The sequence below is a fragment of the Alligator sinensis genome, unplaced genomic scaffold, assembly GCF_000455745.1.
Source record: "Alligator sinensis unplaced genomic scaffold, ASM45574v1 scaffold180_1, whole genome shotgun sequence".
Taxonomy (NCBI): Eukaryota; Metazoa; Chordata; order Crocodylia; family Alligatoridae; genus Alligator; species Alligator sinensis.
This window is the reverse complement of record NW_005842640.1, coordinates 696675-723698: the sequence shown is the minus strand read 5'-3', so window position 1 is coordinate 723698 and position 27024 is coordinate 696675. Positions and strand designations below refer to the sequence as shown.

General features: G+C 39.8%; 1 protein-coding gene across 2 annotated transcripts in view; it reads right to left on the bottom strand.

Annotated features, from left to right (window-relative positions):
• Window positions 1-27024, bottom strand: part of ME1 (malic enzyme 1) — a 248573-nt gene that overhangs the window by 44714 nt on the left and 176835 nt on the right. For both annotated transcript variants that reach the window (XM_006033531.2, XM_025215306.1), the window contains 2 exons: window positions 14842-14951; window positions 2107-2204 (listed from right to left, as the gene is read on the bottom strand). In XM_006033531.2, coding sequence (XP_006033593.1) covers window positions 2107-2204; window positions 14842-14951 — 208 coding nt within the window. The remainder of the gene's footprint in view (window positions 1-2106; window positions 2205-14841; window positions 14952-27024) is intronic.

Here is a 27024-nt window from a genome sequence, read left to right as displayed (position 1 = left end):
GGAAAGAGCATTTTTACAAGACACTGGAAGAGAAACAAAAACATACTAATTTTTCATTGATTACTTTAACTAAACCTATTAATATCACTGACAGTTAAATTGAACAATGATATTTTCATAAAGTAAGCCAACAGAAAACGCATTCTTTTCAGTGCTTCCATACTGTGGGTGTAGGCACTATATAGAACTTTGTTTACCTTGTCATTATTAGATCATTTAAATTTGTTACAACATTTATTCCACAAACAGTAGGGACCTACTCAATTCGCAATTTCATGGATTTCACAGAAATCATGAAATTGGGCACTGTCCGTGAAATCTGCAAAAAAAACCCCAAAAAAACAACCAACCCCAAACTTACTAAAAATAAATGCTGGGGAACCAGCAGTCCTCATGGCTGGTGCAAAGGGGAGCAGCCAAGATAGTGGCTGGGCCAGAGGGCTGCTAGCCACAAGGCCTCCTCCTCCTACCACTCAGCATTGAGGGGCAGGGCCATATGACAGACAGCCCTCTTGACCAACCAGTGAAAAGAGGTAGGGGCTGCATGATGGACAGGGCTCTCAACCAATCAGCAGCAAGGAATGGAGCCAACAGGGCCCTTCAGCCAATATAGGCATGGGGGGTGAGCCTGCCATGATAAGCCCATGAAAATGGTGGCCAGCCCTGTGATCAACCTGCAAAATTGTCCACCTGTGTCCTTGATTTCAGTTGGTCCCTAACAATCACATCAGGGTGCAAGAGGACATTTTCATATTGACAGTTTTTAATTTTGGGGTATATATTATATTTCAAAAAACTAACACAAACACTGAATCCTAGAAAATAAAATACAGTCTCAAGGGTTTTAGATTGTAAATCTCTTTAAAATACCCATAAAGAAGGAACAGTTTCTCTTACCCACTAATAATGTATTCAGTAATTGTTGACTAATCTTGGCTACTCCCTGCCCCCCCACCCCACGCCACCATCCACTTTTTAATTATTTTTCCAAATGCATATTATTTGTACTGGATTCTAGTATCTTTCTTTTCACTAATCATATATAAAAAAGACCACCAAACAATTGGCTATCAACCCAATATAAACAGTTTAATTCTTGTTCTTCATTATGAAGTTTCACTGAGAATCAAGTGAGGCCCCACTTTTCCTGTCTAGCAGCAATTTATATTATTTTTCTCTTTATAAATGTACAAATGTAGTCCAAATGGACTCTGGAGGGCACAGACTGTACCTTTCATTGTGTTTGTACAGCACCATACACACTGGTAATAATAAACAAATACTAATGAATATTTAACAGATGTTTGAGTCTGCTGAATATGGAGCAAAATGGAGGGCAGGTATTTTGCATATCAAGGCTGTCAGAAATGTTTCATGCATCACTGATGCAGATCTTCCTGCAAACTGTGAGCGAAATTTGGGGGAGTACTGATCAGTTTTTATTAAATCAATTTTCATTCATTTACATTAAAATTAGCAATCTACATTGAATTACAGAATTTACGAAGCACATGACTGCATTAGTGTACTGAATCTATAACTTACTTGAGTGCTCATCAAAAAGATGGCAGTTAACAATACAGGAAAGTGACCATTATATTCACACAGTGCACAATGTAGAGCTTCAATTCCAAATAGAGTGTAAGGCTTACTGTAACTCAGAAAAGCTTATGATGAAGGCTTGGGTCAGGAGCCTATATGTACCAAAAAGAACTTGGAAATCTGATGATTTTAAGACTACTGAAAAATCTGTCATGCTATAGGGAAATATAGAGGTTTCTGTCCTAAACAAAACTGATAGCAATGAAAACAGTGTTTTTCTGTTAGCCTCACTCCCCCTTTTTTGACAAACTTCCTCAACATTGAGATAATGAGCAAGATTAATAGTAGCTAAAACCTGAAGTTTTAATATGGGATTATGATTTCCCTGAATCATCCTATGAAAAGCATCCTGTGATGCGACCATGGGGAGGTCCAATGAAGCAAACTCGGCAAGCTGTACTTGCAGGCTGTGGACCTCCATAGAAATTTACCATTTACTCTGGAACAGACATGTAACAACTACAAAAAAACTACACAGAAGGTTTCCTCATGTCTAACAGATACCTCTCCAGCTCCTTGGAATAGTATTATGTGATCTGACAGCTTGTTCTCAGTGATACGTAGAGCTGCAAGGAAACCTGCAACAGCCACAGCTGCGGTTCCTAAAATACAAAATGAATTTCCTTGACTACTTATGATATGGTACAGCATTAGGTAGAAGTTCTCAAAGCTTCAACATACTCATTTAGCAAAGAAGATCGATGGGATGAAAGCTGGTTTGCTTTGTTTTTATTCATTCAAAGACATGTAAAGTTAGTAAGAAAAGCTTCAGAATCAAATCAAATAAAAAGGTTGCTAGTCTTGATTCTGCCTTAAGCCACATTTACATACACTCTGTTTTGTCAACACACATCATCCAGGCAGTTCTCATCAGGCCTAATCCGTAATGGATAATGGAAATGAAAAGTGGTAAATGGAAAATTTCCACTGACAGGATGCATACTAAATAGGGTGAAGGGTCCATAGATCCTTTAGCTGCAATGAATATGCAACATGAAAGACATATTTTTATACCACGTGCAAGCCTAGAATCTTTTAGCCAGTGTATGAGCAGCCCCAACTTCGTGATATAGGATAGCAGAGTAAAGGTATCTGCATCATAGGAAATGAGGTGAGACCATGTGGGAAAAACCTTCTTGAAGAAACCCAGTTACTTCAAACTAAGGATCTCATACTCTTTCAAACATCTACCCATATAGCTCCTACCACAGGTGACTGATTACTAAAGGAGAAGTGCTAAGCTTCAATAGTGCAATCCCTTGTGGCTGTCACATGAACCTCTCAGATCATATAATGAAAGGTGGCCCTGTATGCCCATGTAAGGTCCCTCACTGGTTAATGGGTCCATCCTAACTGAATCTATTGCAGGACTAGGGCCTAATCTTTTTTGTCCTTGTACTAACTAATGCAGAATTCAAAATTAATAGGACTTAAGGGAATAGTATAGCTCCAAGGACTGAACCCCTTATATCAGGAACATCAAAGATATGGCCTGCAGGCCAGATCCAACCCATAAAGCTGTGCTATTTGGCCTGTGGGACCAGGAATTCAGGGGCAGAGCCTGCCACTGAATTCCAGCATGTGGAGTCATGTTGGGGATGTGTGTTGGTGTTGGAGAGATGAGCAATGGCTGCATTAACCCCTGCCGTCAGAGACTGGTCTGGATCCAGCCTACAAGGGCACCATGGTTCAGATCTTGCCTGGGGAGGCCAAGGGAGTTTGACACACCTGCCTTATATGTTATACTTTTTAACACAGAGACTTTGTCTTTTATTTGTTTTTTAAGCATAACGTACACCTACAGCATTGTAAAACCAAGTAGGCACTAGCAAAAATAAGAAAATGTACATTTTTCAGGAATTCATCCATGTTCTTTCTTGTCTCAAAGATAATGTTAATATCTAGCATGCTATCATTTACCCTATTGCAGTTGAAGTCATTGCTGTTGAATGTTTTGGGTTTGTTTTTTGTGGGGGGTGGGGTTCAGAAATGCTTAGAATAAAAAAAAAACACATCAGTATTATCATCTCTTATGAATCAGAGCTTATTAAGCCAAACTATTCAGGAACTGAGGATTTCAAACTCCTAAGATCTGGACACTGATTTAGAGTTTCTATAGCTTAACCCACAAAGTAAAACACCGTAAAAGCCAGCATGTATGACGGAGCCCAATCCTGTCATGTATATCCTGTGAGGTGGTATCAGTGAGAGTTGAGTCCTCAAAGATCTTCACAATGTACTATCAATACCTGGCAGGCTAACACACCAAACAAGATATCAAGACATACTGAACAGATATGGAGATCTGTTGCCTGAAATAAATGGGATGAGCAGGAATCATCAATATGCTATTGTTGCAAAAAGAGCAAATTGGGATGTATTATCAGGAATATTGCATGCAACTCACGAGAAGTGATTCTTGTACTCTATTCAGCACTGTTGAGGGCTTGCCTGGAGCTCTTTGTCCAGTTTTGGGCACCATACTTTATTTAAAAAAAGACAGACAAATTGGCATGAGTCCAAAGGACAGCAAAAGTGTGATTAGTGGTCTAGAAATATAACAAGAAAAAAAGCTGGAAGAACTGGAATTATTCAGTCTGGAAAGGAGAAAACGGGGATTTAATTAGTCTTCAGACACAAAAAGAGTCGTTATTAAAAGGATGCTGTTTAGTTGTTTTGTGCTCAAAGGAGATCAGAAAAAAGTCAGTCTTGAATTGCAAAAAGTGAAATTTAGATGAGATAACAGGAAGAACTTTCTAGCTGTGAGGGTGGGTAAGCACTGGAACAGATTTCCCAGAGAGATTGTGGAATCTCCACCACTGGAAATGTTTTAGTGTGGTTTAGACAAACATTTGTCTGAGATTATTTAGACAGAGATGATCCTGCCCTGAACAAGGGTTAGACTAGATGACCTCCTGAGATCCCATTTCTGAGAGCCCTATTTTTCTGTGGTTCAATTTGAAAACATGTGTGCCCTCATTCTCTTTACATTCTATTACATTTCATAAATCTAACAGCCATTTTAAATCATTTTTATTTTTTCAAGGAAAAGTACTACATTCTAATAGGAACCAGAAAATTGGGAGAGAAGCAATATGCTTTTAAATGCGGCTTAAAATGGAGCCAACAATAATGTTGTTAAAAAGGGTTTCTCATTTCTCAGTCTATAAATACTCTAAGGCATTTAAAAGGGGCATTAGACAAATCTCTATATAAACCTACAGCTCAGCAAAACCCCAAATAACCCCCACCCTACACACCAAAACAGTTGCTTAAAATTAGCTATTTGGACACTTAAAACTGTATACAAACTAAGGTTGAGTGATTGGATATGGCTTTTCTATTGCCTGCCTCTCGTCCAAAGCAAAAATAAAACCAAGCCTTCTTGCCTGGCAAGTACCAGGCTGGGAGAAACCAAAAAACAGAAAGAAATCAAAGAAAGCAAAATCCTTTCCAAGTTTCTTCTACCACTCTATTAAGTGGGTCCCCGACAGCTCTCAGTGCAAGGTTTTTTGGATACCAAACATTTCTTTCCTCTTCTTTTTTCGGCAGTAGGGGCCACCAGATTCTGAGGACTAACTTGGCTGTACTAAAGCTTTGTTGTGTATGGTGGGGTTGGGGAACATGTTGCCTTGTGCCTGGGACTGCTGACCTGGTCACCAGAAAAAAAAAGCAGTCCCAGGGCTGTACTAGCTGAGGCCCAGCTTCTTAGAGCTGCCAGAGGTCATTATAACAGCCTGGGATTGGCCAAAAGTTGTGATAATGATGGCCCTATGCCACCAAGAGGAAGCCAGTCAAGCCATTCTTCATGCTTCTTTGCAACATCAGAAATACACAGAAGCATCTGAGCAAGAGCTGGCTCAAGCAGCTGTGAGAAGAACAGGGTAATAATGTTACTGCATTTTGGAATGCTGGAGAATATTTATCAGCAAGATGGACACACTGCTGCCAAGTCCCTTAGAGATGCACAAAGTTTCGAAACAATAATATGTACTACAGCTGTGCCAATTCCATTTATTAACTTATAGTACATGGCCTGCAGAGCTGCTCTGTCCAGCCAAGTAGACCACTAGCATGGCCAGGAGAAGGAGCCTGCCAGAGAATCTGGGGCCTTCAGGCATCAGTGGACATAGCAATCATGGACCCAGTTTCCCTGCCTCCCCCAGCCATTTTAGCAGTCTGTACTGCCATGGCTTTACCTTCCCAGATGCCAGCCCCCACCATATGCCCCAGGCTGGAGCCAGAGCTGCCACCACAACCCAGGGTATACAGCCACAATGGCAGCAGCAGCTCCAGCTCCAACATGGGGCACACAGCAGGGGCTGGAGCTGCTGCTGCCACATGCTCTGGGCACAGAGCTGCTGTGACTGCCACAGCTTCCTTGTATCCTAGGTTTAATCTGGCCTGCAAGGAGCTCCATAATCTGGATCTGGCCCACAGCACAAGGTGTTTGCCACCCCTGTTCTAATGCAACTCATTTTTGCCATATCCCATCTTTTAAATGAAAAAGGAGGCTTTTTTAAAAAACCATATTATTATAATAAAGATCAGTCATATTTCATTCTATGCACTGGGTATTTACATATATTTGGACAGTACAATTAATTATCTTCAGATTTCCAGTTAATATGGCACAAAAATAAGTGCAACTGCAGTAATGTCTTTTGATCTGAGCTGCTTTGTTTCTCATGAATTAATTAACTTTATAATATGATGCAAAAGGTATTTCACATCTGTTTTTGGCAGTCATTTTTCTCTAAATGATAATGGCCCAGTTTCATTAGGGTAACCCTGCTCACTATCACTGTTTATTGATGGCAGTAACTGTCATCGCCCCTTTTCAGTAGTCTGCTTTAGTTTTTCTTCAGGAAAGGGGGAAAAATGTCAGTGTGAATAGCAGATCTGTTTAACCGGAACTGCTCTGACCTATGGCACGACCTTAAATTTCACCCTGAATATTGACTGCAGTTTATGAAAAGACCATCAAAATATAAACTGTACTGCGAAGTGCCAAAGCATAACCAGACCTTGTGACCACTACAAAATATAACCTGAATCATGCTGCAGTTGTGTATCATCACAGATCTATCAAAAAGTTAAGAACATGGGTCAAAGGTACACTGGAAAAGCAAACTGGACATTCTCCAATAATATTCATTTGACAACTGAGTCCACTACCCACAATATTCTAAAAGCATAATCTCTGAAAATTTAACAGACAATAACATCTTGTCATATTTCATGTAAGCAGCTGTGAAAGTTAACATGCTGAAACAGTTTTCTAATCAGGAAGAGGATCCCTTTGCTAAAATGCTAACGCCCTTGAACAATATGGGTGTGAAAGTTGAAAGGGAATCTTATTTAACATTTATTTTGTGTACAACTTTCTGCCATTCTTATTATCACCAATGCAGACCTTGGCCAGCAGTGTGTTAGCGTATAATTGTTTATTTTACAATGAAGTCTAGACACTGAAGTACTACTGAGTTAGGGTCTTATAAACACAATGAAAAATGCCTCCCTTAAACAGCTTAAATTTCAGGCTACAACAAAACACAATACATAGGTGAAAAAATAAACAAACAGATTTATTGTTATTGGTTTCATTTTGATTTAGAAGAGATTAAAAAGCCTTCTGGTTTTGATATCCATCAATTATTCATATTGCACAAATAAAGTACATACGTGGCAGCACAGTATTTCTGTATGTTGGATTATGTGGCTAACATCTCAACATAAAACATGTCATATCTAACTCTCCCGTTATTGCCAACTATAGGATGAAAAAGATTAAAGGGACAGAAGAGAGGCCCCTCACTTCTTAGTCCTACTGAAGAGGAGAAAAAGGAGAAAAGACCCTATCCTATCTTTGGGTAGGAAGAAAAAATTCAACGCCTGAGTGTTTAAGTGATTTTTTATGAGACTATCATATCAAAAGGCCGTCCCTGAATTCTTAGAATGCCCAAAACAAAAAAAAAACAAGACTCCCAATCTAGGTCCTGACTACAACACAGGCAGATTGGTACTTTTATCTCCTCCTTCCCATGTCAGCTTCTTCACTGACCAATCTGCTCCCCCATGCTGGTAGTTGCTGCTTCTTTCCCCCAGTCAGTAGGTAATAGAAATTCTCAGGGAGTGTGCCACCCATTCATACTCCTTCTGCAGCAGTAGTTGAATGAACTATCACAGCATAGCCACTAATAGTCTTAAGACATTAAAATTGTTTTTAAATTCAAATTTTATTTCCAATGGGAAACATTACGCTTCAGATGGTTTCTTTTGTACAGAACTGTGTGTATCTGGGGTCTGAAACATGCTCCTGTCTCACTTAACACAGCTAAAGCCCTGAAAAGTGGCAGATGCACATTACCTTACGAGTACTCTTGCCTATTGGGATTTGAGATGCTTTCTCTTCTTGCCCCTGGCAAAAGAGAGATTGTTAGAAGGTTTATGGCACAGAACTCCAGATTTGCTACCCCACTTCTGTACTTCATTAGTTCAAAAGAGTGGAAAATTTCTGCTCTAAAGCCTTTTTTAAAAAAATCAGCTATTTGTCATGAACTTTAGTTCCTTTAACATCTAATTTTATAGATGTGAACTTGACTACAGGTTGGAATTTTCTAAAATGAGTTAATTAAACATAGTTTCCTTTAGGAAGCTTCCTAAGTCAAGGGCTGGCAAACTTTTACAAGTTGAGGGCTAGAACAACCTGGCTCCAGTCCAGCATGGGCCAGGTGGCTTCCATAGCACGTCAGCAGTGGGGGACTTTCCTTGTGTCCACACTGGAGCCCTGCAACTGGGACATGTACCTGTAACACCACTGCTTCTCCCAGGCCCAGCTGTGGCACAGGTGCAGGTTCCATCTAGTATGGAGCTATGCCAGGACTAGGCATCTGCAAACAAAGTATGTGCTGCTGCTGTTTCTCCCATCTTCCCCTCTCTCCTCCAGCTGTACTGTGGGCACAGCTGAAAGCTGCCTGGCCCCAGCAAAGCTCCCCGCTAGCTAGAAGTTGCACCTGTACCACAGCTTTAGGGAGTGGAAGAAGTGGTAGTAGCATGGATGCTATTTGCAGATACCTGGTCCCAATACAGCTCCCCACCAGCTAGAAGCTGCACCTGTGCTACAGCCAGAAGCAGGGTGCTGGGAGAAGTGGGGGTGACACAGGCAAAGCATCCCAGCCCCAGTACAGGTGTTGGCAAAGCCCCTTGCTGCTAATGTGCTCCCAGAAACACTTGGCCCATGTCAGGCAAGCTGGGAGGGCAGGGAGAAGCACAGGCACTGCTAGGAGCTGTCCAGACCCAGCACAGCTCCTCAGTGCCTGGCCCTGGTGTAGTCACAGGCATGAACACAGGCAAAGCCCTGTTGCTGACCCCTGCTTTAAGTGGGTTCATTCTGATTAAAGATCTAGTCCGCAGCTTTCTTGCTTCAGCCTGCGATACACAATAATACAGAGACGTGTTCTGAAACAACATAATATAACATCTAATATGATTATTGATGGTACTGAGTGTCCTTTTCAAAATGGTGCTCTCACAGCTGGTATCTTGTTTATACTAAAAGCATGGACACATGTAACACTTAGACCAGTTAAAGCAGTTTAAAACTGAACATAGAAGCCGGTTAAATTGGTTTAAAGCTTCCTTGAATGGTTCAAAAGTGTACCTGGAAAATTAAGTGCTCTTTTAAACTGATTCACTGTGAACCAGTTCAGTGTTATATGTAGGCTAGGGACAGACATTCAAAAAAGCCTGAGCCTGAATTCATTCAATCTTTGCAGGTTAGTCTAACCTGGCTAGGCTAAAACAGTTTGTAACCAACCAGACATTCTCTCTGGACTGAAGAAATTCAGGCACATGCCTGCAGTGGCTCAGGCTACAAGCCACGGGGCACTAGAACAACCCTCCCTTCCTTCCACAATGCTGAGCTGAGGGGGGCATGGCCAGGCCCTAGCAGGACCTCTGATTAGGGAGGTCTGCCTGCACCATCCAAGGCTTTTCCCTTCTGGCTGCTCAAAGGGTGGGAGTGTTAGCAGCCCCCAGCTAGCACTCTGATGCAAGGGGTGGGGGTGCAGTGCACACATCTGTTGACAATACGGAAACCCTGGCCCTGTGCTGTCATGGCCCCACTGCTGCTGGGGTCCCCATGGAAACCAGCTGCAGCAACGCAGGCAGGGGCTGCTGCAAAATGGAGTCTGCTGCGGGCCCAATCCGACCTGTGGGCCAACCTTTGCCCGGCCCTGTTATAAAATAACCTGTTCAGAGAGGCATGAGCTCTCATGAGTGAGAATAAGGAAATAGAATAACTTATAAAAAAAGGATAAAACTTATCAAATGAGAGAACAGAACAGCTTAAAAGGCAACTAGAGTATCAACATAAAACAGAACACCCCTGAACAATATCCCTGCCTAGCTTTGTTTGTCAAATGCCTGCCCAAATGGGAAGGTGCTATGGCACTTCTGAAAGATGTCAAGGCTTGGCTTCTGGTGGGCTGCAGGAAGGATGGAGTGCCAGAGCTGAGGAGTAACTGCCAAGAATGACCTCCTATATGTTTGCACCAAGCTAAATTGGTGCACTGATAGTATTTTAGGACCTTGCTCTCGGCTGACCTTAAAGATTGCAATGGGACATAAAGGAAAAGACAATCCCTTAGGGCCCAGACCCAAGGCATTATAGGTCAAAACCAGCACCTTGAATTGTCCCCAGAAAGCTACTGGGACTCGATGCAAACTCTGTACCATTGGAATTATGATCCTGGCAATCCACACTCATCAGAAAGTGGGCTACTACATTCTGCACCCGCTGCAACTTCCAGATGGTCTTCAAGGGCAGCTCCACAATGAGCACATTACAATAGTCTAGTCTTAAGGTTACGAAGGCGTGGATGATGGCAACCAGATCCGAATTTAAAAGAAAGGGTCACAGCCGTCTCATGAGATGGAGCTGGTGAAAAGCCACTGCTGCCACCTGAAAATCCAGATGCAATGGAGGATCAGGACTACCTGCAAGGCTGTGAACATGACTGACAACGGAGGATGAACCCCAACAATAACAAGTCTCTCAATTACCCCAAAGTCAAGTGGTCTGCCTACCACCATCACCTTTGTTTTTATTGCTTCCACATTTCAAACATTAAAAGAATCAATATGAGAAAAAGAAAAATAATTTATTATGACAAAACAAGGATTTCTTATTTGAGAATTGGACTGATTTAGATCTGACATGATCTTAAGAGAGAATACTTTGTTGGCCAAATAATAGTTTTCAAACATTTTTAAACCAAAACGTAACTTCATCGAGAGAGGAATATTTGTTGAAATTGACTTTAATTATATCATTTAATAATCTTGTATCATATGCCCCGAATTACTTTTAAATCTATTTTCTTCAATAAACCTTTTTAATAATGAATTTAAATGGCACATCTGTTAAAAACAAATCATTTCCTGAGGGCATATAAATTTTGCAATTATTTACAGAGGTAGGTTATGGAATTATTTTTGCTGGCATTGAAATGAAGGAAAGTATTACGTCTGTTGGCATAATAGAGTTACAGTGGTAAAACCGAAGAATACAGAAATACACCATATGCAGGGATCAAATACTGCATCTGTGCATACCTATAAGTTTATCATTTTCAGTGAGACAGTAACTTATTCAAAAATGTTTTTAAAAAGTGGTTTAAATGGCAGCAAGATGCAGATTTTTTTCACCACCACTTGAAATCTTGGGTTAGTTCTGATCCAGAGTAGCTGCCATATGACGACTGTTAGAAGATGTAAATAATGGTTTTCAATCAGTTCTTATTAAACAGTTCTCACAAACAAAAATCAAAACTGTAAGTAGCACTAATTAGTACTCCTGGTAACATTTTTAGCAGGCATGCCAAAGAGAAGAGTGTAATAGGGTTAAAAGAAGCTAAGCACATAGACTGAACTGCCTTCTGAACCTCATCAGTAGTTCTTCTAGGTCAATATTGATATGGCAGCATCAGGAAATTTGCACTGACTCTCCATACTGCAACTATTCTGTGGGAAAATAAAATTACTTTCCCAGATTCATCAACACTGGTCATTTCATGAGGAAAAAGTGGAGGGGGTGGGGGAGAAAAAGAGGTCTTTGTCTTAAACACGGGCTCAGACACCTTTCAAAAAAAAGAGGGAAAAAGGTGAAATTGTTATAAATTAATTAGAATGTTTACATACAAAAAAAAAAAAGTTATCAGTGGTTAAGGCTGCAAACTCAATCAATATTTTGGAAATGCCAGACTAGCTTAGCCTGTGTTATCTTAATTTATCTCCTTTATGCAGATGCATGGTAATACCATCTTTAAAACACGTCACTGCACATTAGTTTTTATCCACAGAACTCCTGCCTCATTCAAGGCACAGGATGGATAATGCTCACTGACAGCATGAGCTAATGCCCACTGACATCAGTAAAATGATTCGGACTATTTCAGTGAGCACTGGATAAGAGTATCTACTCAAAGTTTCTTTTGATCCTTATCATTCTGCATGGCTCTGTCCTTACTGTACACCATACAAACCTTGCATTGAAAAAGAACCATAAATGACCTCAAGGTTGCTTTTATGTTAGGGGTTGGCTGGGCAGCAAGGGGCATTCCCAGGGTCCTACCTCTTGCCTCACTGGACACATCCCCATGAGCCGGAACATGCGTTACCCTGGGGACAACTAGCAGCTGTACATATTTGTTGCCCTGGGTGAGGTAGGGGAGGCTGGGGCCAGCACCTGAACTGGCCCCAGCAGTCTTACCCAGGGTCCTGGGGGCCTTCTGGGGCAGCAGCGGCAGCGATCTGGGTGTGCAGAACCTGGCCAGCAGCTGGAGCGTGGCTCTGGCTGGCCAGTCTCTAGTTTCAGCCAGTGCATGCTGCACCCGCTTTTTTCTGCTGTGACTTTTTTAGATACCAGTATTTCCTGGTATCTAAAAATTTTGCTGCCACACTGTAAATATGCAGCATGGCAAATGGAATCATGAGTGCTACATGCATTTCATGGGCTTTCAGCCACCGCAAACCATACGTTCCCACTCACTGAGAGAGAGCCATTCTGTCTGTTCCCTCCATGGTGTCTGCTGGCCTCCCAGCCCTCCCTGTTCAGTTGCTGTGGTGCTGCCAAATATAACGCTTTCTGTTTCTCATGGCCACTTGAATTAGTGGTGAGGGTAAGCACAGGTGGTGTGGGTGCTCCAGGAGAGTGGTGATTATTAGTTTGCAGCAGGGTTTCAGGGTGTAAGCAGCAGTAAAAAGGTGTCAATCCCTGTTCCATGGCACTTATCACACATTATGATTTTAGTTTTCCATCTGTCTGATGTTCATAGATTCAGGTGAGAGTGTGTTATCGCCTTCATTTTACAGTTGGAGAACAGAGAGAGAGAGAGAGAGAAAGAATAAGGCCAAAACTACCAGAAATGTACACTAATTTTGGGGTGCTTAACTTGAAACAACCATGGCTTAGTTTCATAACAAACCAATCAATCTCCATAACACTCCAGTGAGTGGGGGGTGTACCTAGTTAACACATCAAGAACTGTGGTAAGTGTAAGGTAAAAACATTTCCACTCATTCCAAGTTCTCAATTTGCAATACCTAGGACCTGCATTTTCAGAGTACTTAGCACTTTATAAATTCAAAATATAATGCCCATCAGCTTCAACTGTAAGTGCTCAGCACTTTAGCAAATCAGACCCTAGGATATCAAGTCAGACACCCAGAAAGTTAAGAACACACAATTAATGACTATCTGTGAAATGTCTCAATTGAGCAGCTTGTCCAATATCCCAGAGAATGTCTGCAGCTGAGGAAAAAAAACAGATACATTTCACCAGGGGGGCATCTAACTGCCTAGACCTCACCCTGAAGTCCTCTGCTTCATTCACTGAGAACTTTTTAATTTATGCAATAATTAAGGCAGGCAGGGGAGGATCTGTGGTGCATGGGATCAGATCGCCTTTGACTGGGCAGCACATGTGCAGTAAGCTTTCTGCTAGAGAGCTCTGGTCTTGGCTACCAGTGGAGGATTCTATGTTGTAATCTTAACATTCTTCTTCTGGACATCTTTTAGATTTTAGTTTTTATATTTATAAATAAAGCAAACTAAAAATATTTGGGAAGTTTGAACAGGTCGAGACATGCTAACATTTATGTTGGTCATCAGCAGGGTACACAGCATGAACATCTATTACTTGACATAACAGTACCCGATAGAAGGCTTTTAATATCTATCTGAACCTGCCACCATAAGCCAAGAGACATTTTTTGCTAGTAAGTTTCACAGCTACCTAGAAAACAACCGAAAATCTTTGGGAGTTACTCTGTTGTTCTGATATTAAGGCTACCATTTTTACCTCCAAAAGATTCATCGTAAAAATTGCACTAAACACATATATGGGGTTAACCTATAATTTGGCCCCTTCTATTCTTGACTTTTGTACTACTTTTGTCCATGCAATAAAAATTCCAAGTTATAATTTTCTTTAGCAGTTTTTATTTTAGTATTTTTAGTCCATTCAATTATACGGGTCTTTTCCCTGGTTACTTGATTCTTCTGTGGGATTTTGAAAGGGCAAAGGTAGTTCAACGTCTTTATTTATTTTTATCAACTTACAACTTAAACTCAAGGAAAATACTATTTACCTAAAATTGACCCTAAAAATGTAGGGTCAACTTATAATCAGAACAATACTGTAGAGACAGAATTGAACCACATTTCTGGTCTGAATCTTTGAAACAGAATTTATTATTTCTGTCAGGACAGCTCCACAATGGGAAGGGATAGTAGAGCCACCAACTATTGTGGAGGCAGAAAGAACTGATGAGAAACTTTGAAGGGGGTAGGGGATTAACTGTCATTGACCTCAAGTCTGGTTTGCCCCTAATGTACAAGCAGGCTGAAAGTCTGTGCTTAGGTCATAGATCTCAGCACAAATAACTCAAGTTAGTAAACTGAAACACTCGGAACTTTAAAAAAATACTTTAAATTGCAGGCATCTAGATGGAGTATGGAACATAAATTAAAGGAGGAAAGGGTAAGAGGAGAAATAATGGGTTTACATATCACAAGACAGCATAATCCTCCAGCAGGTGTCTTCAGGTACCATTTCAAATCCAATTACATGGGTTTTTTTTAGCTCCAGTACAGTAACTATGAACTAACTAAGACTCAGTTTTCCGGTTCTGTAAGAACACACAGAGCAAGAGGGGAAAAAGGTGTCTCGTTACCTTGAATGTCATCGTTGAAAGTACAATATATGTTGCGGTACTTATGCAAGAGGCGGAATGCATTAGCATTAGCAAAATCTTCAAACTGAATGAGGCAATTCATCCCATACCTAGAAAGACAAATGGATTGTAAATTTACAATAGAAACATAGCATATCTTATCCAAACTTCTAGTATCTTCTATTTGATTCCAGAAGATGATAGAAATGCTTTTAGAAGATTTCTGAAAATGATAAAATACATTATAACTTATAACTCTACCCTGTACTGGCATCAGGAGAGGAAAATATAAACAGTTTAGTTTAGTTTAATCTCAGATTATACAAACCAAAGTACTTTATCTATTATCATTTGGCAATTTGAAGATGTCACCACCATGCCACTCTCTACACTGATCACAGTTAGGCAATCATATGCCCCATGGTTTGAATTAAAGGCCCACATTGAGCAAACATGTTCATGGGAACCTACCACAGGAATAGATTAGTGCAATCCAGCTAAGTAAAATATGTGGTAGTGCCCATTGAGCGCAGCCCTCCCTAGCACCTATGCTTATCCAAGTCATGGTGAGCCACTACATGGACCACATTTTGACAACTTCTTCACTAGTATAGCTGAGCTGCACCTCTCTTTTGCATTTCAATGATTCTTGTTTCTTCACCACCCTTAAATGTCTGGCAAACCACCAAATGGGGCCTCAAAGATTTCACCCAGAATTTCTCTGTTGCTCCCTCTCTTGGCCTGTTGCATATGATTATTGTGGCCTCACCTTCCCTGAAGTGAAGCCAGACCAGGTTCTCCTGTGCCTTACCTGCTTATCAATTTTTGGAGGATCCCAGGACTTGTGACAAAAACACCTGATTCCAGTCACAAGTGGGGGGGGGGGAAGGGTAATTAGCACATGGATCCTTTGTGGGGGATATCTGGAATACATATACATACTGAGCAGTGATGGGATGTGGGGTCACCATGGCTTGAAATGCTGTTGACTATTGGGGGCCTAACCCAATACATTATATGGTAAATCATGAGCCTTTGTCCATGGCCTAATATCATGCATAGTTTATACTACATATAAATAGGTGCCAAAATGCTACTTAAGTGTTTCCACAGAGTACCTGTGCCAAAACTTGCAGCAGTTTAAAAAAAAGGTAAAATGCATCCATTCTGGATGAACTAAGTCTATAGGTACTGTATGCAAATTCCTATAGCTATGTTTACTTCCAGTTCATTTTTTTTTTCAAATTTGCTCCTTTCTTCCATGTGCTCAGGGAGACCAGGGTCTGACAGTAAGAAGAGGGGCTGCAGAAGGAAGAAGTTGGGAGTGGGGGCAGAGGGCAAGAGGACTATCTGATCTCCAGGATGTATTTTCCTTGCTGTAGCAGTGAGAAGGGGAAAAATTCAAGGCAAACCTCCAATAATTAGATTCTATATCTTGAAAATTATATCAAATTTATGAATTTTCCATATGTAGAATCTAATTATTGGGAGGTTGTCTTGTATTCAGGAACATCTTATATTCAAGTAAATACTTGAACGTAGTTTTGTATTTGAACTTATAGATTACTTCTACAGTATTCTAGCTATTCATGGTGTTTTACAGGATAAAAAAAGTGAGTTCCTATCCCAAATTGCTTACAGTCAAGGGTAGTCTGCAGTACAGGAAGGTCAGATAAGGGAAAGCACCAAAATGGAAATCATGGATGAAAGCAGACACAACTGACCTGATAATAATTTTACTAGATAAGGCAGGATTTAATATACTATGAGGCATGCCTTGTCATTGCTGAAAATAAAGGCAACATATTTCCCCAGCTAGCATGTCGTCCTGACTGCAGAATATTTAGCAACTGCCTGGGGAAATGATACACACTCTAGTCAGCAAGCTATGTTTATTGAGAAGTGGTGCAAACAAATCAACGTGCAAATGAGAAACTGCCTGGTAGATTGCAAATAGGGAAGATTTCTTACTCAGAAAGATGAGAAAAAAATGCATGATCTAGCTTAAATAGACAAACTTATAGAAAATAAACATCACTGTGAAGTCCAGGTAGGCATTTCCTTTCTCTTCCCCAGTCTCTTTGTAGCCATTATTATAACATCATTTTTCTTGCCCTGGAACCCCATGCATAAAAGTTCTGAAGAGTAGTAGCTTACTTTTAAATAAGGGGCTACGGCTAAATGACTTTAGTAGAGAATAAAGAACCTTTAGCAGGACTTTATTTTTTTGTTATTTATTCTACCCTCCTCTCTCTGCACCACACACACCTACTACTGTACTTGATCAAAATGCATTAGTCCTTGGAACCCCTCTCTCAGTTGACTGCCAAAAGAGGCATATTTTCTTTCTCTGGCCCAAAGAATCCTAATATTTTTCTGTTTGCAAAGCTGTAATTATAACAAGTGAAATAGAGATTCCCCAGTCCCAGCCAAGCCAAAAGCTCTTTTGGGAGGTTGGCAGAGTAGTGCCTAAAACTTACTTCTCCCACACTGGGTGAATGCTGCAACTGCTGAGCTACTGGATAACAAGTGGCACTGCCCATTGCAACATGCTCCTCCATTTTTGAATGAAAGTGGCTGTGGCTGCTTTCTTTTGCACAGAGTTCAAATCTGTCAATGTCTGTTGGCATGCTCTGAGCACGCCTAGTGAATTAGACCCTTAAAGTAAGACAAGTGGAGACTTAAAGATTCCAATCTGGCTTAGGTTTAAGTACACGTGACAATCTACTCAGCCTGGTCAAAGTAGTGGCACCCGTAGTCACATGCAGAAACATTACTTTAGGTGTATAAGAAGCTTTACAGGTGAGAACTTGGTAAGTACAGACTTTTATATCTACAAGATTATAAGAGGCAGGGTCATGGTGGTGATGAGGATTGTAGTCTTAAACCAAGTTCCTAAATTCTGCCTAAAATTTAGTACCACTCAGGTACTAAAAATTTGGGTTTTGGTAGACATGAGCCTAATTAGCAACCTGCCCAAAGTTGCACAGAAGGTCTGCATCTGAGGTATTGTTGCACTCAAATTTCTGGTGTCCATATTCAATATTTCTGATACCAAGTCATCCTTCCTTTACTGCTTCAGGACTAAAGGAAGCAGATGCAGTTCTGACTTCACACCAAAAATGGGAGCTGACCAGGAGTCTAACTTAGAACCCATCTGGATCCACTAGAAAAAACTGGCTGACAAGAGGCTCAATTCATAATGCTACTTGTCTTTTGAAACAATGGTCTGATATCAATTTTATTCAGCTTGTCTAATTTAAAACCCAGTCTCTATCCTATACTTTGGTGTCAAAGGGTTAGACAGATGTTATTTCTGGCGCACTACAGAGACAGAAGGTGACAAAGTTGATATAAAGGCACGCTCTCCAGCCAGAGGACTACATGGGACTGCTCCTTAGCTCCCCCTCCCTCAGGAGCCTATCAGTGATCCAGGAAAGCTTGATGATAGGCCTGCTTGATCAGCTGTTGCCACCATGTAACAATTGACAGGACGGCCTGAAACACCCACAGGAGTAAGGGCTCATTGGTCAGTCTCCACCTCCCAATCAGACCTGACCAATGAGCCCTTACTCCTGTGGGTGGGTTTTTTGGCCTTAAGAAGCTAAAAAAAACCCTGTAAAAAAATAAAAGCAATCAAAAACCCTATAGGGAGTACAGTGGGACCTGTGACAATCTAGGTGTCATTCTCACTAACAAGTAAAACCCTGGGGGGTTGCTTTTACACCTTCGCAAAAAAATTTTCAGAAGCATATTTGTGTCTTTTAGTCTTGCTGTCAGCCATTGTTTTGGATTCTTTCCTGAAGGAACAAGTGGTTGCTTTTTAGGATCTAGAGCTTCATGTTCAATTCCAAAATCTTATCTGTCCGTTTCCTTTGTTCACATGGGTTTTGGAACTATAAATGCTTTAAAAACATCAGAATTGGTTGCTGACACTCAGTCCAAGAAAGAAGCAAAACCAAAATAACAGCCACAAAGGAATTCCCTCCTTCTCTTGCGTCAGTCAACAGCCCTGTCATCTAAAACTGTTTATAATGTGCCAAGACACAATGTGGAAAGCATCCCATTTCACTTTCCACTGTGGTTGTTTTTTTGTTTTTTTTTAATTAGTTAGTTCCCACATCATCTAATTCCTCAAAACAGTTTTAACCAAATTTGGCATTCTCCCCCATTCATGCTGCACATGTACCTTTTCAACATGCTGGTGTGTGCAGAGTCCAGGATTATGGAATGGTTCCCTGATCCCAAGCTACCCACATGCCTGGACCTTTACAAGGTGTGTACAGCCTGGCTGCATGTGTGCCCTTTAAAATGTACTGGTGTGCAGAGAGCCCCACAACTCCTTGTGTGCCATATTCCCTGTGTGCATGGGCAACTCAGCAGTCTCTGATGTGGGCTTCCTCATGCACTGGCAAGTTGAAAGGGCAGCCCAGCACCAGAGAGCAGCTCTCAAGTCCAGGCTCCCTGTACACCTTTTTAAACTAAAATGCCATATGGTCAAATTAAAGTGCAAGACAAACTAGCCACAAAGATGTTCCACATTTAATGAATGGCTGGTTCACCAATTTTATTGCATGATAAATTGCTTGAACACACTGCTTAAACATTTTGCAATTTTTGCATGATTAACTTGTTACATTTATCACATCATTAACATCTGGAGGGGGTTGTGTGAACTTTTCTTTCTTCCTATAGCCAACAGTGAATTGACAAGAGCCATTTCAGTGGGTCCCCTTCATTTTGTTTTCTCTAGGAAAAGTTCTCACAAAATAAGTTTTCTAAGAAAAAAAGGGGATCTTCCCCTAAACAATATTCTGACAGAAATTCCAACCAGTTCTAGAAATTCAAATCCTTCAAAAAAGAACAAGAGAAAGACAGATTCAGGTGTTCACATAGCATTGTGATGAGAGCCTTTAGTATCTGTCCTTATATCCACCACAGGGAGCCTCCACTCTTTGTTCAAATTCTTTCTTAACACCCACAGACAGCCCCCACTGTCTTTATTCAAATCCCTCCTTAATTCACCCATGTATGTGTGTGTGTGCACATGCACGCGCGCGCACACACACACACACACACACACACACACACACTTCTCTAAAGTCCTTTAGCAGTCGTCCAAACAACCAACCAGCCAGCCCAGAAGAACACTCCGCCCTGTTCCCAGACTAAACTTCCATCTTGAACTTTAGAACTAGTTGCGATTCAGAATATAGTCCTACACGCAGCTGCACGCATACAGACCCTAATGTCTGTGTGGCGCTCTACTGAAGTCAATGGACTTCATACTGGTGGAAGAATTCACTGTGGGAAAACAGCTTGTAAAAATCAAGGGCTTAAATCATAGGTTTCTAATGCAAGAAAATATCTTAATTTACCTTTGAAAATACCAATTACAACAACAGTGCTTAATATATAAATTATTCCAGTTATATTTTCAGCTTCCACAAGCTCGGGAACACAGTTATCATAGCAGTACTTCGTAGAGTGAGCAACTGGATTTACAGAATTCTGGACCACAAAAATGATAAATAGGAAACACTTAAATATAAACAGGAAAACATTTCCAAAATACTTTACCTCCTAAAGCTTTTGTATTAAATTGCACAGTTTTGCCACAGGGCAAGTTTATGAAGTCCTCTTCAAGAGAAGAGTCATGGTAAAAGATTGAATATAATCTTTATGCTACCTCAAAATAAAGTTTTCACTATTTACTGATTTATGATTATGATTGATTCCATTTTCATCTTTTTCGGTTTTTTCCCATAATTGTCAATGGGGAATGTAATCTGTCATTCAGGATTTCAACTTGAATGGAATATCTTTACTCTAATTAGTGATATAATTAATTAAAAGACTTGAAATGCAATATACCTCTATCTGGGAGATCTGCCTGAAATTGTAAAATAATATAGATATCAATGGTAATAATTTATTTTCCAAAACACTTTCATTTTGTTTTCCCTCTTTCTATTCAAATATTTGTTCCTAATTTTTTTATGCAACAATGGTCTTGAGCCAACCTTGTGTGACCTCAGGCAAGTTATTTCATTCCCTGCTGTAAAAAGTTTGTGAGGTATTTGGCTAGCAAGGCAATTTAGGTTACTGAATAGCCTGCAAATGATTAACTAATACTTTATTAAAATTAGAGAGGGATCAAAGCTGCATAATTCAGGCAAATATATTCTAGTATCAGCTTACTCAGTCTTGGGTTTTTTATTTTGGCCCTTTATAAAGTTGTGAAATAGACATGAAATTCAGCTCTAGGTATACCCTTCCCCAAAAGTAGAAGCGTTTAGACTTGAGGGTTAGTTTTGAGTTAAACTCTGGAAAAATCAAATATATTGTAAATTTTGGCATATCTTAGCATGTCCCCACAACTTTTAAATAAATAATATTGCTATAAGAATCTTATATAAAAATATTTTTTTATTGGCACATCCACTACTGTCCCCACTACAGTCAAAAGTAAAACTCTGTGAACCTGAAACATAACCTTAGCTCTCCTATTTATTCAACTGTTTTTTAAACTGTGGCTGCTTCAGCTGTCTACTAAACAGTAATCTCAGGTTACTTTTAGGCTTATTCTCATTTAACAGATGAGCCTCAATTTTAGACAGAGATGATCTAATTGAAATTCTTTTTTTCTTTTCAAAGTCTTTAGGTCTTGTTTAGAGACGCCTCTTTTGGGGTTACTGAACAAATAGACACGTGAAGTGCCTATTAGACTGTATTCAAAATAAAAACCAGAAATCCTGTCTTTATCTACAAATGGCGTCATTCTTTACGATTCTTTTTCTGCTTCTAAGATTGTGTTGGGCATGGTCCTCTGCAAATAACGTAAGTCCCCAAAAATGATTCTGTATTTTTCATGTAAAAAGGTGGTCTCTTGTATGCTTTATTAAATGGTTTCAGCTTTAAAAAATAAAAACCTTTGTCAATAAAGAACAATAATTACATCATATAGAATGATTTACTATCTATAGAACAAGGACAGATCTTAACCGCTTATTATCAGTGATTCTCAATCAGGATGCTTACAATCTTTTTCAAGGGTGATGTGGGGTGCTACACAATGTAGAACCCTTAGGTGTGTAAACATGATGATTTGCAAGATAAACTCACACAGCATCAAAAACATTCTGACCTGATGTGGGCTTTCCGAGTTCTTGGGAACAGACTTGCTCTATTTTTTTTCTGTAGTTAAAAATGAGTGAAAACTAAGAGCTTCCATGTTCTGAGATGTAACCTGAGTCTAAAGACTGCATTGGGTCTAACAAAGTTGAGAATCACTGGGCTTATAGCAGGGATGGGCAATTATGTGGGCCCACAGGCAATTTTGGGGAGCTGCCATGGTCACCCCCGACCCTACAACAGCCCAGAGCCCACGCACCCTGTGGCTCCTCCCTGCCACCACCACCAACGCACAGCCCCAGCCCCAACCACAGCTCACTCTGCCTTTCTAAGCAGACATTGCTGCAGGCTGGACGAAGTCCCTCCAGGAGTCAGATCCAGACTGTGGCCCATATTTTGCCCACCCCTGGCTTATAGGCATGTGGTTGCTCAAAAGGTAAGATTTGGACATTTAAAAAAAGTGACAAATGAAAAATAATGATGGTTATCCCCCATATCTTTTATTGCCAAGAACTTTATTTTGAATGTTTAAAAAGGAACAAAGGTTTAAAATCTGTACTTCATATGTATATAAATATTTGCAAATAACATTTAGAAATACTGAACTGTCTACTGGAAATAAAAGATATGACTTGACTTCAGGGGCAAACTGGTAATAGAAAGAGACAGAAAAAGCACTTTATAGATCTATCAGAAAGAAGGGTGCTATGTTGCAAATATGATTATTAATGATTGTTATTATTGATGGACTCAAATTTTCCAAAAAGCTTTAAATAGATTTCTAAATTTGTGCATGAAATATTTTGTCGGCAGATCCTTAGATTTACACATGAAAATGGAAACTGCATGTGGAAAGTAGGTAAAGGTTTCCATTTACTTGTACAAATCAGTCTTTGCACTTACTTTATAAATTTCAAAGCAGTGTTTTGAAATCTGGTACATAAGAATTAGGTTGTGTTTAAATAAGAAGTTTTACCTTTTAGAAAAGTTCAGCCCAAATCATATGTTCATGGCCAAGTTACTAACTCACTTCCCCTTCCTCTTAAAAGGGTAAATAATGAAAATAGTCAAGTCTGTTAGCTATGAAGGTAATAAGAGGCTCCCATTTGATAATTTTGGGGCAGTTTTCAATTTTATTATTATTTCTGGGCCTAACAATGTTTCTTAATACTTCCATAACAATCAGTGAATTCAAAAAGGGTAGTTAAGCATAGAAACATTCCCACAGAAGTCAAGAGAACAATTAATGTGTTTAAATTTAGGCATCACTTAGGCAGGTTCCCAAGGAATTTAGAATGATTAAAAAATGTTTTTCTGGAAAGCATTTTATAGTGCCCTTTGTCAGATCCTAAAATTGCCAGGTAGCTTCAGGAATTCAGAACCACAAACCTTAATTTATATTTATATATATATATTTGATTATACTTGTGTGCATTTTGAAATCTTCTCTCCCAAATGGAGTGATTGGATAGTGCACTTTGTCAAAGCCTGGAGCACCACATCTGCTCTTTCAAGCAGTTATTTACAGTATAATGAGCAGATGGAAATAACTACTACTCCTGATAGCTTTCACCTTGACTATTAAAATACAGAAATAATGATTTGTTGGAAGTATAAGGAAAAGCATGGGAAAGAAATTCTTCAGGTATTTTCAGCAGATTAAACACAGCCTGTAATTTTTACAATGCTTGATGTTCTTAGGGAGCACTTCACCTTTAATAAGAGTAACTTTGTGGTGGGTTTACTATTAAAAAAATGTCAAAATATCTTATTTGCATGCAACACAAATTACCTTTTAAAATAAAAAAGAAATACGTCTATTGGGTAGACCAGACAAATGGAAGAAGTAAATGTTACTATTTGCATCAGCATCCTAATCTTTTTTGTCACACACACTGATATTTTTATTTAAAATGTCATGATTAGATGTACTCATTTTTGGTACATCAACAGCTACATGCTGAAATTCTTCAGGAAAAGATAAAGTGAAAAGTATGAGCTTTTAATACCTTTCTAGTCTAAATTAACCTAAAGATAGCTATTTGACTAGAGCCAAAAGCTCTTCAAAGAACCTGTCTTTTTTACAAATTACGTTCTAATTTGAACAGGCTCACTTTTCTAAATGTCACTGCCAGAAGACATTCACATTCATGTCTTTTAAACTAAATCTAGAAATCCATACTACACTTATTATGAAAGTGCTAAATGAATAAAGCTCAATGATAGATGAGCATCAAATCTAGCAATAAAATCTAGGACTGCTTAAAAGAAAAAAGTAACTAGATGGATTTGTGTTAATAATATTATATACAATTACAATAAACTTTTGTCTCAGAAGAGACAGGGTCAACTCGATTTGCAAAATCCTTATCTTTCACTCTCCCTTTATCCTGGGTTTCTGTGATCTTGCTAGTTCTAATCCGCACACCAAGCCCTACTCCAATGAGATGCTTAGTGCCTTCAGATCTCACTGAGACAAAGCAGAGTGAGAGTGATGGTGTTTAAGACTCAGTAGTTAGGCTTGCGCCCCAACAGTAGATTGCTGTTCTGGTAAGTATTTCCACAGCAGTCCCATAATGATCTTTAATGTATCATGCTGTATTTTATCTGTCACCTCAACTGAGCATGAAACTTCATCACTCCACAACAAAATGCCTATGACTGCCTGCTGTAGAAATACTTAACACCATCACGTTTATTGCAAGAAGGATTTACTTCAGTGGAGAACTGTTAAATGAGACATACACCTGGGGCCGGGGAAAGAAGGAATGTTGTTTTAAGACTTTCACATGGAGGCAAATTCTAAGCAACATGGTCATGAAATGGAGTATATAACATGGCTGCCCACAAGAGCAGGGAACTAGACTTAAGGGCCTTTCAACACTTCTCTTTTCCCAAGGAAAATGAGACTAAAACAAAGCATGCTGTTCTACACAGGCTCTTACACCAAGCTCATCACCATCCTACTGCATCAGAGCGCCTCAGGACTAGTGCCCATCATATGCAATTTGTTTACTCACTCCCCCCAGAAGAGAAAAAAGCGAAATGGAATGTCATATGTAACAAATTTTAATTTTATTGGATCAAAATTATGCATTGGTTGAGATCTATGTGGAACTATAATAAAGACAGAAGTTGAAAAAAGTTATATTACATCATTTGTCTCTACATGGTCTGAAAAGTGTCTAGCACAGCTTTAATCCACATGTAAAAAAAATACACTAACAGCCCATCATACCACACGCAGGATGATACAGCAATAAGTACGTAAATCAAATATGGGTAAAACTTTTATAATTTGGACTAAAATGAATGGGCTTTTATTATTTATATTATTACAGTTTATACAGTAAGCTGTGCAAAAAACTAATTTGGAGAAAATGAGGCATCAGTGAAATCCTGGTTTCTTTGAAGTCAAAGCAAAAACTGCCATTGGCTTCAACACAACCAGGATTATATCCAAAGACCCCAGCTGAGGAAGCCTTCTATGCAGATTGGACATAATATACAAAAACGACAGGAAAAAGAGGCAGTAAAATTACATGGTTGGGTTTCTGTCTGTCACATAGTTTATTTTTCCATGTTTTAAAATGTTTATTTTATCATAGAGCTGGACAGGAAACCATTTTTTCCACCTCCATAACATTTTTCTGTAGCTTGCATTTAATATTCATGGGAAGAGAGAGTTTCTGCCCCACTGGGGGCAGGAGCTAGGGCCAGAATAAAACCCCTCCCTTTCAGGGCCTTGCCTCTCTCAGGAAGTCACACTCTTACTCACCTCTTGGCCTCACATCCCCATCTTGCTTCCCTAGCTGGTCGGTTCCAGGGGAGGGCTGCAGATGCTGAGGGAAGTGCCCAATCCAGGGCCTGGTGGTTGGACTACTTTGCAAGGAAATGAGAGGTAGATTCAATCCCCTCTGGATTTATGGGATCTAGAACCCAAGTCGCTTCACTCCCTGGGCAAATGCCCTAATGCAGTGAGAGCCAACCTCTTTGGCAACTGTGTCACAAATTTGCCTTGCACCCTCCCCAAGTGCTGTTCTAATCCCCTTGCCTTGCCCAATCTTCTGCTTTGCTTTCTGCTCCCTGCCCTATCTGCCTGATCTGCCACTGTGCTACCTGTCCCCTCTCCAGTCTGCTATGTGCCACAAATAAAGGCTGTCCATGCCATTTGTGGTATGCATACCAGGAGTTGGCCATTCCTGTCCTAATGACTAGGTTAGTGGGTTAAAAGGTGGCAAGGCATTCCCTCCCCCTCAGTCCACCCTCCCCAGAATCACTGGTCATGATTTCTCTCTGACCCCATGTCAAACTTGCATGTGTATCTATGAGATCCTATTCTACTCCAAAGGCTACCCAGCTACAGTGGAGCCTTCTACACAAGCCCACGAGGCAGGAACAGCTACATAAGTAAAAACAGAATCTAAAATCTGTGTAAATGCCAATAACAGCATGTGTGTTGCTATGAAAGTAGCATTTAGGTACATAAAGGAGAAATAAGAGTTGGTTTTATATGTACATGGAGAATGGAAAGTTGCTAATAGAGAGAAGTAATGAGAAACAACAGCTGTAAGCTGAATGCAAACAAATTTAAACAAGACACTGAAACAAAAGTAATTAATTGCTGAGGCATCTTATCAAGAGTAGTCACCGTGTTAATTTAAAATGGGTTGTTTTCTAAAATATATGCTCTATCGCTGTATAGCTATTGAACTCAGAGTAGGAGTAAATGCAGGATAGACCAACTGCCTGTACTGTATAGACAGGTCAGAAGAGATGATACCAATAGGCTTTTTGGCTTTATAACTGTAATGTCTGCAGATGATTCAGCCGTACTAAAATGATCTTGAATTTAATTCGTAGGAATTTCATATCTACATGAAATAATTGTTTAAAGGCAATGTTTAGAGGATTATTTTTTGTAGAATGAGATTGCTTTTGAGAAGAGATTTGAAACAACAAAAGGAGAAAGAAAAGAGCAGTTGCATCACAGACAGGCATCTACTTAACTCACAGTCAAACAAAGCAATTTTCATGGCTTTGTCTCAG